Source organism: Lates calcarifer, linkage group LG15 (genome assembly GCF_001640805.2).
Source record: "Lates calcarifer isolate ASB-BC8 linkage group LG15, TLL_Latcal_v3, whole genome shotgun sequence".
Classification (NCBI taxonomy): Eukaryota; Metazoa; Chordata; class Actinopteri; family Centropomidae; genus Lates; species Lates calcarifer.
In genome coordinates, this window is record NC_066847.1 from 20,771,605 (window position 1) to 20,785,581 (window position 13,977).

Here is a 13,977-nt window from a genome sequence, read left to right on the forward strand (position 1 = left end):
ACCATGTGTTTATTATTGTAACTATGACAACAAAGGTCCTGTACACCTGCTGCCGCTACCCTCCCACGGGTCCTATAGGAGAATAGGGAATGACTTATATGGTAGTTGAGGTTGGAGGATTTGTTGACTAGATGTTAAAGCAAAAATACAGAAGCCCATTCAATATATGTTCAATATGGTCCATTCTTCCTTATTTTATTTTATTTTTTTACTTTATTCTCTGCTGTCTTTGTTTTTCTTCTCCCATATGGACCTGCAGCTTGTTACAAGCTTTGTTTACATCTGATAGCTCTCAAGTGGTCCAATATGTGTATACGTGTTGCTTATGTTCAGCCAAACTGCCTGGTCATCTATCAGACTGTTACCCTTCCCTATTCTTGACACGGGCTATTCTCAACTGACATGGAGGATACCACAATGAAGACATCTTTTTTGGGAGACGGAGGTCGAGGGCGGGAGCTGTAACTTTCACAGACATCTCCCCATGCTCGAGACCCTACAAAAAGACCAGCTGTGTCAAATGCTGAAAAATTGCAGGTGCACATTCCCCAGTGGTGCACTCCCTCTTGCCTCCCATTCTCCACACACATTAATACTTATAAGCAGACACTCACACACACACACACACACACACACACCATGCCTCCATGATCACTGCCCCTCATTTGGTGGCGGGAGTACGAGGAGGGGGGGGGTTAGAAGGAGATCCTTTTTCACTGTGATAATACACTCCTTTCTCTGCTGCAAGATGGACTGAGGAAAGGGTTGAAACTGGAGAGGCAGAGTGAGCGATGTCATTCCACAGCAGGCAGCAGCATCAAACAATATGTCATGCCATTTTTTATAGGCCCACTGCAGATGTTTCTCAGCTGCACACTGGCCCCCGTTACATACAATGGTGGGTATTTTGCGCTGGGGTCATGGTGAAGATCATGGGGACCACCATTTAACTGGGAGGTCTGGATTTTTTTGTGTCACACATGTGTCAAATGGGAATACAAGTACATTATACACATTGTTCAGCAACTAGAGCAACTTTAAAAAGTCACATCTGTAACTTGCTGGCAGTCACTGCCACAGTACACCTTTTGTTTAACCAATACAACCCTTTAAAATGATGCAATGCACCTCCTTTTGACATGATACATATCAATGAGTCATTTTTCCAAAGAGTGATTTTCCCTTCTGAGAATATGAATATTTTTCTTGGCTGTTTGCAGAGGTGAAACAACTTTACAAAAACATCAAATTTAGATAAAAGTCAGGAAAAATTCTCTATTCTCTATTTTATTTTATTTTTTTTACTGTTTTTTTATCCTGTTAAATTTCACAAGATGATTATCTTGTTACCCTTTGGAAGTGTCCCTACCCTCAGGTCGGAGACCACTGACATAAAGCATCATGGGAAATATGATGCTTAAACATACAGTATGACCCACAAATGTAAATGAGACAAATAACATATAACATTTTAAACCACATAATTACATCCCTTTAACATAGTTCTTGTATTCATGGAATATGGACAGTATCAGTTCATACATTTGTCACGTGTCAAAAAGGAAACAACAACAACAAAACAAAAAAAAAACAACAACAACTTCAAGTCCTAGAACATGTATGGAAATTCATGTACTAAAAGACAGTGTTTCTGAGATGAAAATGGCATGCCCAGTTAACACATGTAGTGCCTTAAGCCTCAGAGTAAAGGAGTGAAAACCGAGCCGAGTGTTCAAAGGGTTAGACATCCTGTCGCTTATCTTTTAGTGACAAATTGGAACAACTCAGTTGATGACCAGATGACTCTGGCAGTCGCTCAACCATTTAAGATGGCTTGATATGTTTTAGGGTGACTTGTAATGATTTGCAGCAGTTCAGTCCCCAACAAATATATGCAGTCACTGGAGCTTCTCTGTTTCCCAGTAACAAGTTTGCCAAATAAATTAGTTGGTTTTTGAGGTGCAAGCTTGTCTCAGTGTGTTATTGTATCACGCATCACAGCTCTACACCTGCTTGTGTGAAACCATGTGTGGCATATTTTGCCAAAAATCTCGCATTCCTTCCTATTTCATGCTCCTTACGCTTGTTTGTCGGCTTCCAACATGCCACATGTTAAAAGTTGCGTCCTGTTGATTTTGATGCGCGAGTGCCACGTACATTTTGCTTCATACATATTCACCGCTCATTATCTCCACACAATAACCCTATGTCTGATACCTGTCATTTTGAGTACAGAAGAAAAGACGATCAAAGGAGATCATAATAGCCGTGTGTCTCAGATGTAGCGTAGCCACCCAGGCTAATTTCAGTAGCACTGCCTTGATTGCATGCATGTGGAATGAGATTACTTTTCACTCTGTGGGTGGTTGAGGAATCACTTCTTTTTGCACATTTTTTCACAGGTTTTTGTCTCAAACACCTTTTTTTAAAAAAAAAAAAACTTCTTACCCATTTTTACTCCTCACATCTTTTTTATCTCACTATTTTCTTGTTATTTTTTCCCCTGCAAATCCACCTTAATAGCAATATCATGCGCAAATTCTCATTCCCCCTTCCCTGTTTCTTTTGCTCCAACCTCTAGACTAGCAGTATGTCAATGCTTGTCATTTACCTTAGCTTCAAGCTAGCACAGTTACTCCCTCAGCCATTGTGAGCCCCTCTGAAAAAGCCTCTTGCTCTGTAGTAGCTATGTACAGAATGCATCCACCAAAATGGCCCATGATGCGCCTTGCACTATCTCAGAGGGCAGGCTGGGGCTGAGGATTGACACAAGATTGAATCAGTGCTACACCCTGCTAGTGGTGCTGTAGCTCAGGGTGAAACAGAGAAAGCAGGGGTCTGATTAAAAAAAAAATCGTCATCCTTGAACTGTGTCACGTTTTGAACGCGTAGGTGTATATGCACTGGATAGAAACATTCCCTAGGGAGAAACACCCCCACCCGTTGCATAATGTATTACAGTGGGCAGATGCGCACACAAACACACATGTAAGAAAGAACAAACCACAGGGGATGTAATGAAAGAAGCCAGTTGCAGTTAAGTACAGATACAGAGGGGCTTTAATCTGTTGATGTTGCCCGGCACATCAGATTGCACCACCCCTTGAGTTCTTACAGTATATAGGGCAAACCCCCATCCCCCCTGTTACTGCACCCCCACTTCAACCTGCTATCATCTATACTCATTCAAATACCTTTGAATTATATCTCTCAGGGATTTAATGCAAGTGTATGGTGTAGATATGCTAGTTTTATCATTTACTGCATGTGTGAAAACAGCAGTAGTAGTGGCAATAACACCTATTCAAAAGTGCTACATATACATTGTACATATGTTATTTTGGCCTGTGCTTGACAATATGAATTTAGGCTCCACCGGCACAAATGATTTGAAAAATATGAAGCGATGTCTGTGTTAACCTAAAAACACAACAGATGAATATGCATGAAATCATATTTTAATTTTGTCATTTAGATAATTTTTTGTTCTTCATTATGTAAGTAAACATTACAGCACAGAGCTTTAATTGGTATTAATTCATTCTTTTTGCCCTTCGGATATTACACTGCAGTAAAAAATTACAGCGGCAGGAGAATGGGAAAGAGAATTGGCTTAGGTTTATTTCTGAACACGCTCTGCCGCAGAAAACAAATCACTACAATGTAATTCACAGAGTTTGGGCCTCGTGCAAGGATACTTTTGATAAAATAGAATACAAACAAGTTCATACAAGGGCGATGTGAGAGCTTGCTTCAGTTTCCTGGTTTTGTCTTCAAATGGAAAGAAAGAGGGCTCATTCTTATTTTCCACAACCCCAAATTCCAAACAAGACCATTTTTTTATATACAGCCTTCCTGGCAAACAAAAAAGGACATTTAATCTAAAGATTTCATCAACAACCAATCTGCTGCTGTATGTAAATTGTGTTACTATCTGTTCTCCTGTTTCTGCTTGTTTCAGGTTGAAACCTTACCGTCCAACTAATTACAGGCTGTTGAATTTACAACTGATGTGGTGTGGAGTGCGGTGCTGGGTTCATTCTGTTGTTGTCAGTTGACTGGAGTCATTTCAGATAGCGAAAGTAGCTTTCTTTCTTTCTTTTTTTGTTTTTTTTGTTTTACTATCATCATGATCAACAGACACATCATAATGTGCCGCAGCAAAAAGTTATCATCAGTTTGGCTGCGACAGCTGGCATGGTGCTGACCCGGCGGCCAGCATGTTCGTGCTGGAGTTCAGCTCTATTTGCTCTAACTATTGCTACTATTAATACAACTATAATAAGTAGAGCCCCAGGGATCCATTCAGACAACGATATTGCCTAGTTTCCTATTCATTACAGGAGAATGGGTTTTCTAGGTGTTCTTGTCATCGGTTTGTCCTGTATCTCATGTGAAAGAAGCACATAGAGCTTATTTAATACTGTGGGTTGCTATGGCAATGAATGAAGTGCACTGAAGTGTTAACATAAATGGTGCCTTCTAAAGTTAAGAAAGAGATGAGAAGGCATACTGTGCATCAGATAGAGTATGTGTATGCTGATAGCACCAGCCAGACAGTGACAGAGTGATGTACGTGATATTTAACAACAAACAAACAAACAAAGAAAAGAAAAACACTGCCTGAGCTGTGGTTATTTGTTACTTTGTAGATAAGGATTCTTTACTTTTTTACTTTTCCATAAAGTGAAATTATGAATGTACACCTTCTAATCATAAGTAAGCATTAAAAAAGCTATACAAAGCTAATTGGAATATTGTTATATATTATACATAGCAAGAAAGACTACTCTTATATTTTGGATTTTGAAAGATGATCCCTCAGTGGGAGATTTGTATAAGGAGGTATTTAGCGTTTGTAGCATTTGAAAAAATCTACCTGTACCCTACATGAAAATATCAGAGCTACAAAAGTAACACAAATCTGCCTATTACCAAAATAGCTCCCTCAGGATGTTGTAGAAAGTATGCATGTTATTTCATATTGATTGCACGGTTACTTGTGCTTTAGTGTTTTTCTTGCCTGAACACTGAGAAACCTGCTTCCTGAGAGGTTCAGATTAGTGTGGCTGCTCCGCAGTTTGTCTCAGTTCACAATGCTAAACTTAGCTAAGCTCATGCCTCCAGTGTGCTGTTAGGCAATTCCATCTGACGACGTGTGGTAAAAGAAGAGTGAGGAAAAGACCTCTTTCCCCTCGCACAAGACGAAAATCAGCCTGTTGTTTCTTTTCTTTGACCTCAATTACTATCAGGGCATGTGTTACTATAGGGGCATGTTGAGTCATGCCTGCTCTGGGAGTTTGTGTGTGTGAGTGTGTGTGTCAGCGTGTATATCCCATGTGTTTGTGCGACAGGGATTGTGTTCATTTTAGCCTAGGAGGCACCGTACAGTAGGTGGGGGCCAAGGTGCATTAGTCTTGGCTGAGATGTTCCCTTGAGTGATGCTGGCGCATGTGGGTGGGTTTCAGGAAGGAGGGGGAGAATGAGCGGGAGGAGGGAGAAGGCAATGAAAGGAGAGGAAATAGCAAAACGATGTCAGACATGACGGGAGCTGAACAAAGCCCAGCTCGCTGTCAGGAGCCGCCGCCGCTGCTGCCGCGGCAGCTGCCAGCTCCACAGACTCACCTCCGGCTTTGGACCATCTGACAAAACGCCACTCTGCTGATAAGAAGCAGGACACACATCTCTGCTCTGTTTACACTTAGGGAAGGAAAATTGGGAAATGACCAAAATGTGCTCAGAGTTAGCACCAGAAAAGCTGCAGTTTTCAAACAATACGAAATCTGATGAATTTTAAAAACAGATAATCTGAATAAAAATTTAAACTGCTTTAACAACACTCAAAGGAATCACAGATTTCTCCCTAAGCTGGAGGGGATTTGACCTAAGAAACTAATGTAATAATTTGCACACCAAAGTGGTTTTTAACACAAGACCTTGATGGGAGACTTGCTTCCCATTCCCACTTCCGATTTTTTTTTCTTGCCACAGCTATGCACTTAATGAATTGAAGTAGTGATTAATTAAATGGAAGTGCTTGCCGGATGGAAAGACACTTCACCTCTGTGTTCTGAGTATGTGAATCAAGCCTTTATTGAGTGATGGCACAAGGTGCTTGTATTTGTTACTTGTGTGTACGCAAACATGAGGTTACACTCTGCTGGAAGTATATCACAGAGGGAAGTTGCTGTGCTCTGCAGATTTCTCTCCATCTCCCGACCAATTTATTAACTTTCACAGTTATTAACTTTCACTGTGTCAATACATTGTTACAGAGGGGAAGAAAAAGAGCAATACACCACCTACTCTGTAATAACTTCTGTCTTGTCAGTTTCATCCGGTTGAAGGTGCATGCGGCTTCTCTGATCAAATATTCACCATGCAAGGAGGATGACTGAATGAGGTGCAGGAATTTCTTACAACTGCACAGTATCTGGTCCTCCCTCTGAGCTAATTTGTTAACACTGAAGTGCTAATTTCCCACCAGGCGTCATGGGCAGTTTGACTGACAGTTTGAAGCTCGTATTTGCACGTTGCTGCCCTGCTAAGGAAAAAAAAAAGAAAAAAAAGAAAACACCATCAGTCTTTCCCCTCTGCTGGAATTTGCAAGTGCGTGGTGTGTTGCCAATTAATGCGTTCAAATGTGTGTCAGCGAGCGCAAGTAGAAACAAAACAAATGGCTCTTTCATTCGCCGTGTTGAATGGATATCTGGGTCCTGTCACAATGAGTAATGCTAATTGTTCTTAGCAGCATCATTGGTCAACGTGTCATAAGCCATCAAGTCGATTTGAGAAGTTTGTCACGATCATTCCTGTGGTCGGCTCATGAATTCATCATTACAGAGGTGTTATCTGTCTTCCTCTCGCACGTTTCGATAAAATGCCTCATTTAGGCTCATTTTTAAAGCTCTGAAACTTTTTTTTTTTCAACAAAAGTTGTCCAACCACCTCAGCAGCCTAAATGAGGAGAGATTGCAAGCCTCAAATTTTTCTCATGCAGCACAGGCATTGTTTTATTGATGCTGTTCCCTTAAATGCTCGATCTGCAGAGTTCTTTGACAGTTCAGTTCCTGGATAATTTTGCACTCCGTGTAAAACCCTTTGAGATTTCATCTGCCTTAGGCCATATGTAAACGTAATTTACTTGGGAGAACAATTTGCCTGAACTGTTTCTCACTTCAAGATAAATAATCCCTCATGCATTATTGAAGATGCTGTACTTTTTTTTCCCCCCAAGTCGCAATCCAGAAGACCCCCCCCCCTTCCCTCCCGTCCTCATTGCAAAAGTTTTATTTTTTTTCCTCCCCAGAAAATGTCATTCGTTGCAAACTAGGAAGTGGGTGTGACAGGCTCCCATTGGTCTAATCAAATAACGTTATCCAGATTCATGTGCTAATTAATCACTAGCTGTGGGGGCTGTACCCATCCAGCGAATCTCGGTAGAAAAAGAGACATTTGATCTGTTGAATCAGCTCCTTTGCCTTCTCCTCCTCTCTCTCCCATCCATCTTAGATTAATTCAGTGAAGTCAGAGTTCATTTGAATGCACACACACACACACACACACACACACACACACAGACTCATGCATAAAGTTTTACTTGTATTATCTGCTGCAAAAACATAGCCTCCTTTTTGAATAAAATATTGTATCCTCACATATTAATGACCTAAACATTTTTTTTCCTCCTTTACTGGAAACATACTTGGCGCTTTGCCAGACTCTGCCTATAATTCCAGGGAGCGTTATTATTTATTGGGAAATTGTCCGTTGTGTCTAACGCACTTCAGTTGACGCCTGAAAATGATCTGAAAGCACGTCTCTCTTTTTGAGAGCTGTCACATGTCCCCGACATCTGTTTATCCAAGTGACGGCGCCTCATTTAGTCAGCCTCATTGTAATTGCGTGTGGTGGTTGACCTTAACTCTTTCTCCCTGACACATTTTCTTGGGAGATGAAATGAAATACAAGCTCCCCCAAGGCCCCTGTTTTGTTACTAATGATGACTTTTAAATGTCATTGTTACTCTGCTTCAATGCCCGCTGGTTCGGAGAAGGTAATGGGGTCTGAGCTTCGTGTCAGTGACCCAAGAATAAGCTTGGGCTTTTTAAACAGCAAAATTTCTCCTTCCTTGTTCAGTATCACTATGAACAAAGCCACAATCAAAACTCCAAAGCCATTTCCCCCCTCAGAGTGATTTTTAAAAGCTCTGCGGGGGAGCGACATTTTCCAAATGACCATTTTTCTCTCTGACCTTTCTGTTGCCCTTTTTGGTGAGTAATTGCATTTTTTGAAATATTCATTTGTGAGTTATGTCATTTGCAAGCATCATGATTAAAAACTGTGGTCTGTGATGTGAAAGTTATGGAAGTATCCAACATGACCCTTACAGTTTGTTTTCCCCAAACTACTACTTTTTTTCCCCCCCTCATATTCAGCAGTGCATTTGTCAGAAGAATTATCCAGGTAGAATCTGCAGTGGAGAAAAAAGAGATACACACTGCATATAAATACTCTTCTTAAGTATTACCCGGTGAGGGAGGAAGTGAGGTGAAGTGAATAGAACATGGGAACTTAGATAAGAGGATGGACTTTCAATAAGAGTATTTCGATTTTCAATAGCTCTGTCGATGATGTGTGCAGGTAGACGCAATACGTGCGAGTGGGGCAGGATGCCGTCTCTGGCATCCGAGGAATATGAGCCCTATCAATCACCGCCTCCGGGCACAAATGTAATTACACTACAGTTGTTGACTAGCCGGGTAATCCGAGACATCGCTGGCACGCTTTTACTTGCTTACATTAGGGGATTGCTGGTGCCTGTGTTGACGGCGTCGTGCTCGCTACTCTCTGATGTTTTTTTAATGCTTCTTTTGGGGACGCTGGCATGAATTGAGCCCATGTCAGTACAGGGTTACAAAGCTTACAGGAATTATTCCAAGCTTGTTGATTTTTTAGCTCACCATGTACATCAAATTTATCAGTCTCAGAATACAGGATTGAATAAAGATCCCATTTAATCGGCCTTTTTGTGTCTTTTCTACACTTTAGGTGACAGCTCCCAAAAGAAAGACTCCACACAATGCATGAGAATCAATAAACAAAAGCAGAATTGGTCTTTTTCATTCAGAGTGTATTACTTTTTTTTGTCATTTATTGAAGTGCACCTGCCTAAGTCAACTTATATTATTCCTTTTCTCTGCTCTTGTCAGTTTCAAAGAAGTTTGGTGTGATCCAGACCACCACTTTTCAGGGGGTGGAATAAATCTTCCCATTAAGAGGAAGATAATTGATGGCTTTCATCACCAAACTGAATACAATTATTCCAATCTGTGATGTTTCAAACAGCAAGTGAGCTTTACTATGTTTGAATGATTTATGAGACAAAATGAAATGACACAATGATGAGGGGCTTCTTTTGTTGCTTCACCTCCATGCGTAGCTTTGTATTTTCTCTTATGGTTTTTTGTTTGTTTTGTTTATTTTCAGGTAAAGATGAGAAGTGGTACCTGACATTTGAAAACCTGAAAATGGCAGAGATTTAATGACCATCTATGCCACTTGTGCCTGTACAGCATATATCATGATTTATTAAAAATTTCCTCAAACCACTTGGTGGTGATGATGCTTGTATCATGGGTGGGTTTTTTTTCATCCACCAACTCCTGGGAGGAAATTTCTGGCACTTTAGCTGCTAAATGCTATGCTAAGTTCATCAGGTTTGTCTGTGTGCTGTTGCATGTCGGGCAGGTAGCATATAGTTGGTTTTAAGGTTTTTTTTGTTGTTGTTGTTGGAAACTATGCTGATAAGAGCAGTGAAAATGAATTAAAACAGTAAAGCTGCAGCAAGTAAAACCAAAACAGTGAGCTGAAAGGTGCTGAAGTACACCACAGAGCTGTGGGTAACATCAGAATCAGGTGATGATTCTCTTTGGGTTTATTGCTATATCCGTTGTCATAATGATTATATTGCTTTGAGCAGCTTCAAGTTACATCTGTGTCGTTTTTAGATTGCCTGTGAATGCATGTATACACACAACAAGAAGTCACTGTCAGCGTGTGATTAAGTTGAGTTGACATTGCACCCCTTGGGTTTAAGATATTTAACCATGAAAGCCTAGTCTAACTGGGGTAGAGCAATAGAAAAACTTCAATGTAGCTTCTGCCGGAAAATAATCATTATTACAGTTTCAAGAGGAAACTCAAGCAATTTTTCCATCACCTGAATCACAACCATCTAATACAGTATTATTGTATGGAAGAGAAAAGTAATGACATGAAATTGCACACTTGACAGAGGCACATTTCAGACTGAGCATATATATGTGTATATATGTGTGTGTGTGTGTGTGTGTGTGTGTGTGTACGTGTACATACATACAGTATATATCCACTTACTAGCTTTTTCTTTGGAGCTCTCAGCTGCTCACATCAGTGAATTCCATTAAGATGTGTTTAAAAGCTAGCAAGTAGACATTAAGACTGATCCTATTAGTTAGATATTAACAATGTTAGATTGTTACAATGTTAGATTTTCAGATTTGCTGTTTTTTTATGGGACTGAATTCTTTGACCACTCTACTCTAACTCTCAAACTCCATGTGTGATATGATTGAAAGCTCGAGAACTACTACTAAATGGACATTGTGGTGAGAATTAGTGAGAAAATGTGCACACATTTATTTGAAAAAAATATTTCAATCAATCACGATATTGATTTCAGGAGATGTGGCCTCGCCTCATTTTCACATGTGGAAACACTCTCTCTGTTCCCTGTTTTCTCTCTCAGTCTGTCTGTCCTCCCTGATGAATGTCAGTGCTGCACGTCGTCTAGCGGTGGCTCTTGGAGCTCAGACGTTTGTCTGAAAGGATGTTTATAAAAATCTATAACTGCCACAGTCCTCCTACAGTCACTCAGGCCAATGTTTACGTATCTTGCTCATTTTTTATTCTGACTGTAAACACAGAACTCCTCCAGTCTGTTGTGCACGTGCCTACTGGTGCACGAGTTTGAGCCTCTGCAGACACACGTCGGAGTGTGTGCGTGTGCGTGTGCCTGTGTCAAGGAGAGGGAAAACAGCAGCCTCCGGACCGCCATCACTCTGTCCCACTAGCCCTCCTGGCCATTTCGGCTCTGCAACAAACAGCACATTTTTGCCAAACAGACTCTCAGCTTTGGCTTGAGGCAACAAGCACTTTCTGACCTTTCGTCTCCTGCTTGCGTGTAGCTTAACTGAAGTGCATTGTGTCACTTTAAACAAAAATGAATGAAGCAGCTCTTATGATTTATAGATTCTAGTCTAGAGAGAAATAGCAACAATTAACATGAGCCACACTCTGCTGTGGTTTCTGTGTCTCTGTGTTTCTGTCTGTGACTAATTTCTCAGCTGAATGCCCATGTAATGAATGTTTATTTTCTCACAGCCAAATGCAAACACCGTGTCTATTTCCTTATGTTTGATTTGTGTCAATCTCTCACTCTCTTTACACAACTCTTGGCCTCTCGAGGGCCCCTGTGGTATTGCTCATCCTCCCACTCCAAACAACCAGCATCATGTCCGCCCACACTCTAGACCAGGGTGGACAACCTCTTCTCGTGTGTCATAGTGTCAGACCTTTTGATTGCAGCTCCTCCCATTTGTTCTTATATTTTCCTGCAGGAATATACAGTTTTATTTTATTTTCTGAGCAAACCCAAACTTGAGGATGAAGTTGATTTTGCACTTAAGCGCTAAAATCCTTTAACCAAAGTAGAAAATGAATCAACACAGCTAATACTTACATCCTGTTTGTCCTCCCATCCCCCCCACCCCCTTTGCAGCCTTCAGTCGGGCACCCATCCCCATGGCAGTGGTGAGGAGGGAGCTGTCATGTGAAAGTTACCCCATCGAGCTTCGCTGCCCAGGCACTGACGTCATCATGATTGAAAGCGCCAACTATGGTCGCACCGATGATAAGATCTGTGACGCAGACCCAGCACAGATGGAGAACACAAGGTGTTACCTACCAGATGCTTACAAGATTATGTCACAAAGGTAAGGACATTTGTACTCTATATAAAGGGTTTAAACACATGATTTACAGTTTACTTTCTGCAGTATGTACTGTACATGTATCACTTAAAGGGCTATAATAACTATCAGTGATGACTCTGAAATGATAGCAATAACGAGGACTTGTTTGGGCCCCCATTCAGAATAATGGAATATGAGTATTTGCATGTATGAATATGTACACACACAGCTGCACTCACAAGCAAAGTTTGCTTTATGCTGTTAAGTAATTGACTCAAGTAGTAGTTTGTTAAAAAAACATAATCAGCAAGTCTTCAGTTAATGAGAGATGCTGTAATTCGCACCTGAGGTCTGCTGAAATGAAATTAAACGCTGCTCTCCTCCAGACATGTTTTTCTTTATGAAATAACTATTGATCTTACTCACTTCCCAGAAGATGCAAATATATTGGCTTTGTGGAAAACATGGTATTTAAATTTTTTTAATGAAGAACACACAGAATCCCAGTGATCTCTCTTGTGTCATAAATATGAGTATTGGCCTTTGAGATTCGTTAAAAGTGGAAAACATGATGATGATTATGATACAGAAGCCTTCCTCTTGGTAGGCATGTGGTTTAGTAACATACCTCTGTAATGGATTAAGTGGGTCAAGAATAGACAGACAGTGACTGAATGAACACCTTCAAACATAAACCCAACCATACCTGGCTGCCTGTCTATACCAAGCCATAAATTTCCTCTGACACAAATTAATGTTCATTTAAAAGAATATGAATACAGTGCCAGTTATTTGTCAAAACAAAAATGTGCTCGATGAGCTGTGTTGCCAGATGTGAACCTTCAGAGTTTTCAGAGTTATGACCCTGTTGTGCAGAAACCGGGACATGGAGACCTATTTGTCAAGGCAGACGGACTGTAGTCTTACTGTGCTTTAGCTTTTGCAGTGTAATTGATTGCCAACATTAAGGAAGTATATACACAAGATTCAAGATTTTAACCAAGTAGTCTTCAAGAAAATGTGGGGCTCAGGGCTGGTGTGGAGTGAATGTAGGTATAGTCCCATCTTTGGTCTTTTCTTGACTTATTGCAGCACTTAAAGCAGAATGAAGACTCCTCTTGTGGATATCATTCTAAGCATGGTTTCTCTTGCCTTTGAGGTCAAAACACCCCTGAGCACTCAGAAGGAATGGACTTTATCTAAATTGCTACTTGCCGGTAACGTTGTCTACCTCTTTTTTATTTCCAAAGCTTAACGTATGTCCACTTCCTTTTATTTCCAAAGCTTTAGTTCCACATGGGACTCTCAGAATACTAATGGACCTTTGGGCTTTATCAACAATTGCTCTTGGCTTTTTAGTTTGCTACCATAGAGTTCAGATAATCAGCTGTGTGAAAAGCAGCTGATGGTAAAAAGAGGTAGTTTGAAACATGTTGTCAGATAATTGATGCACCCTGTAGCTCCCTTGTTCTCCAGCCACCCACTCAGACTAAAAATCCCTGCAGGAATGAATCAACGGGTCTGTTTCTGTCAAGAGCACAAAACTAACATAAAATACCAGGGAAAAGGACGTCTTTTTAGCATCTTGTTGCTACCGGGGCTTTTCACTGATGCTAAAAGGTAACTACAACCCAATTCAGAGCCAGAGCACTTTGTCTTGGGAGAGGAAGTTGCTAAGTGGATGGAAGGTGTGGGTGGTATAAATTGAGAATGGGTGGGGAGGGTGGGTGCCAAAGCAGGGATGCAGTTAGAGGATTCAGTGATATTTGTGGCTGTAGCAACACAGCTACCCATTAGCATGCGGAGGTTAGCACAACAAACGAACGCCACCCCCGACTATTTCATTGTCGAGCTGTCAGAGCCGTTGCTAGGTACCTGCAGCTAAGCTCATTAGGGTTAAAAAGAAAATGAGAACAAAATAGAAACTAGCAATCTGAACAGAGAAAGTCTCAAGAAGACCTGT

At 40.8% G+C, this 13,977-nt stretch overlaps 1 protein-coding gene across 4 annotated transcripts in view; it reads left to right on the top strand.

Moving 5' to 3' along the window:
- LOC108892288 (adhesion G protein-coupled receptor L3) overlaps positions 1-13,977 on the top strand; it is a 199,286-nt gene that overhangs the window by 62,886 nt on the left and 122,423 nt on the right. For all 4 annotated transcript variants that reach the window (XM_051076010.1, XM_051076011.1, XM_051076012.1 and 1 more), the window contains one exon: positions 11,822-12,035. In XM_051076010.1, coding sequence (XP_050931967.1) covers positions 11,822-12,035 — 214 coding nt within the window. The remainder of the gene's footprint in view (positions 1-11,821; positions 12,036-13,977) is intronic.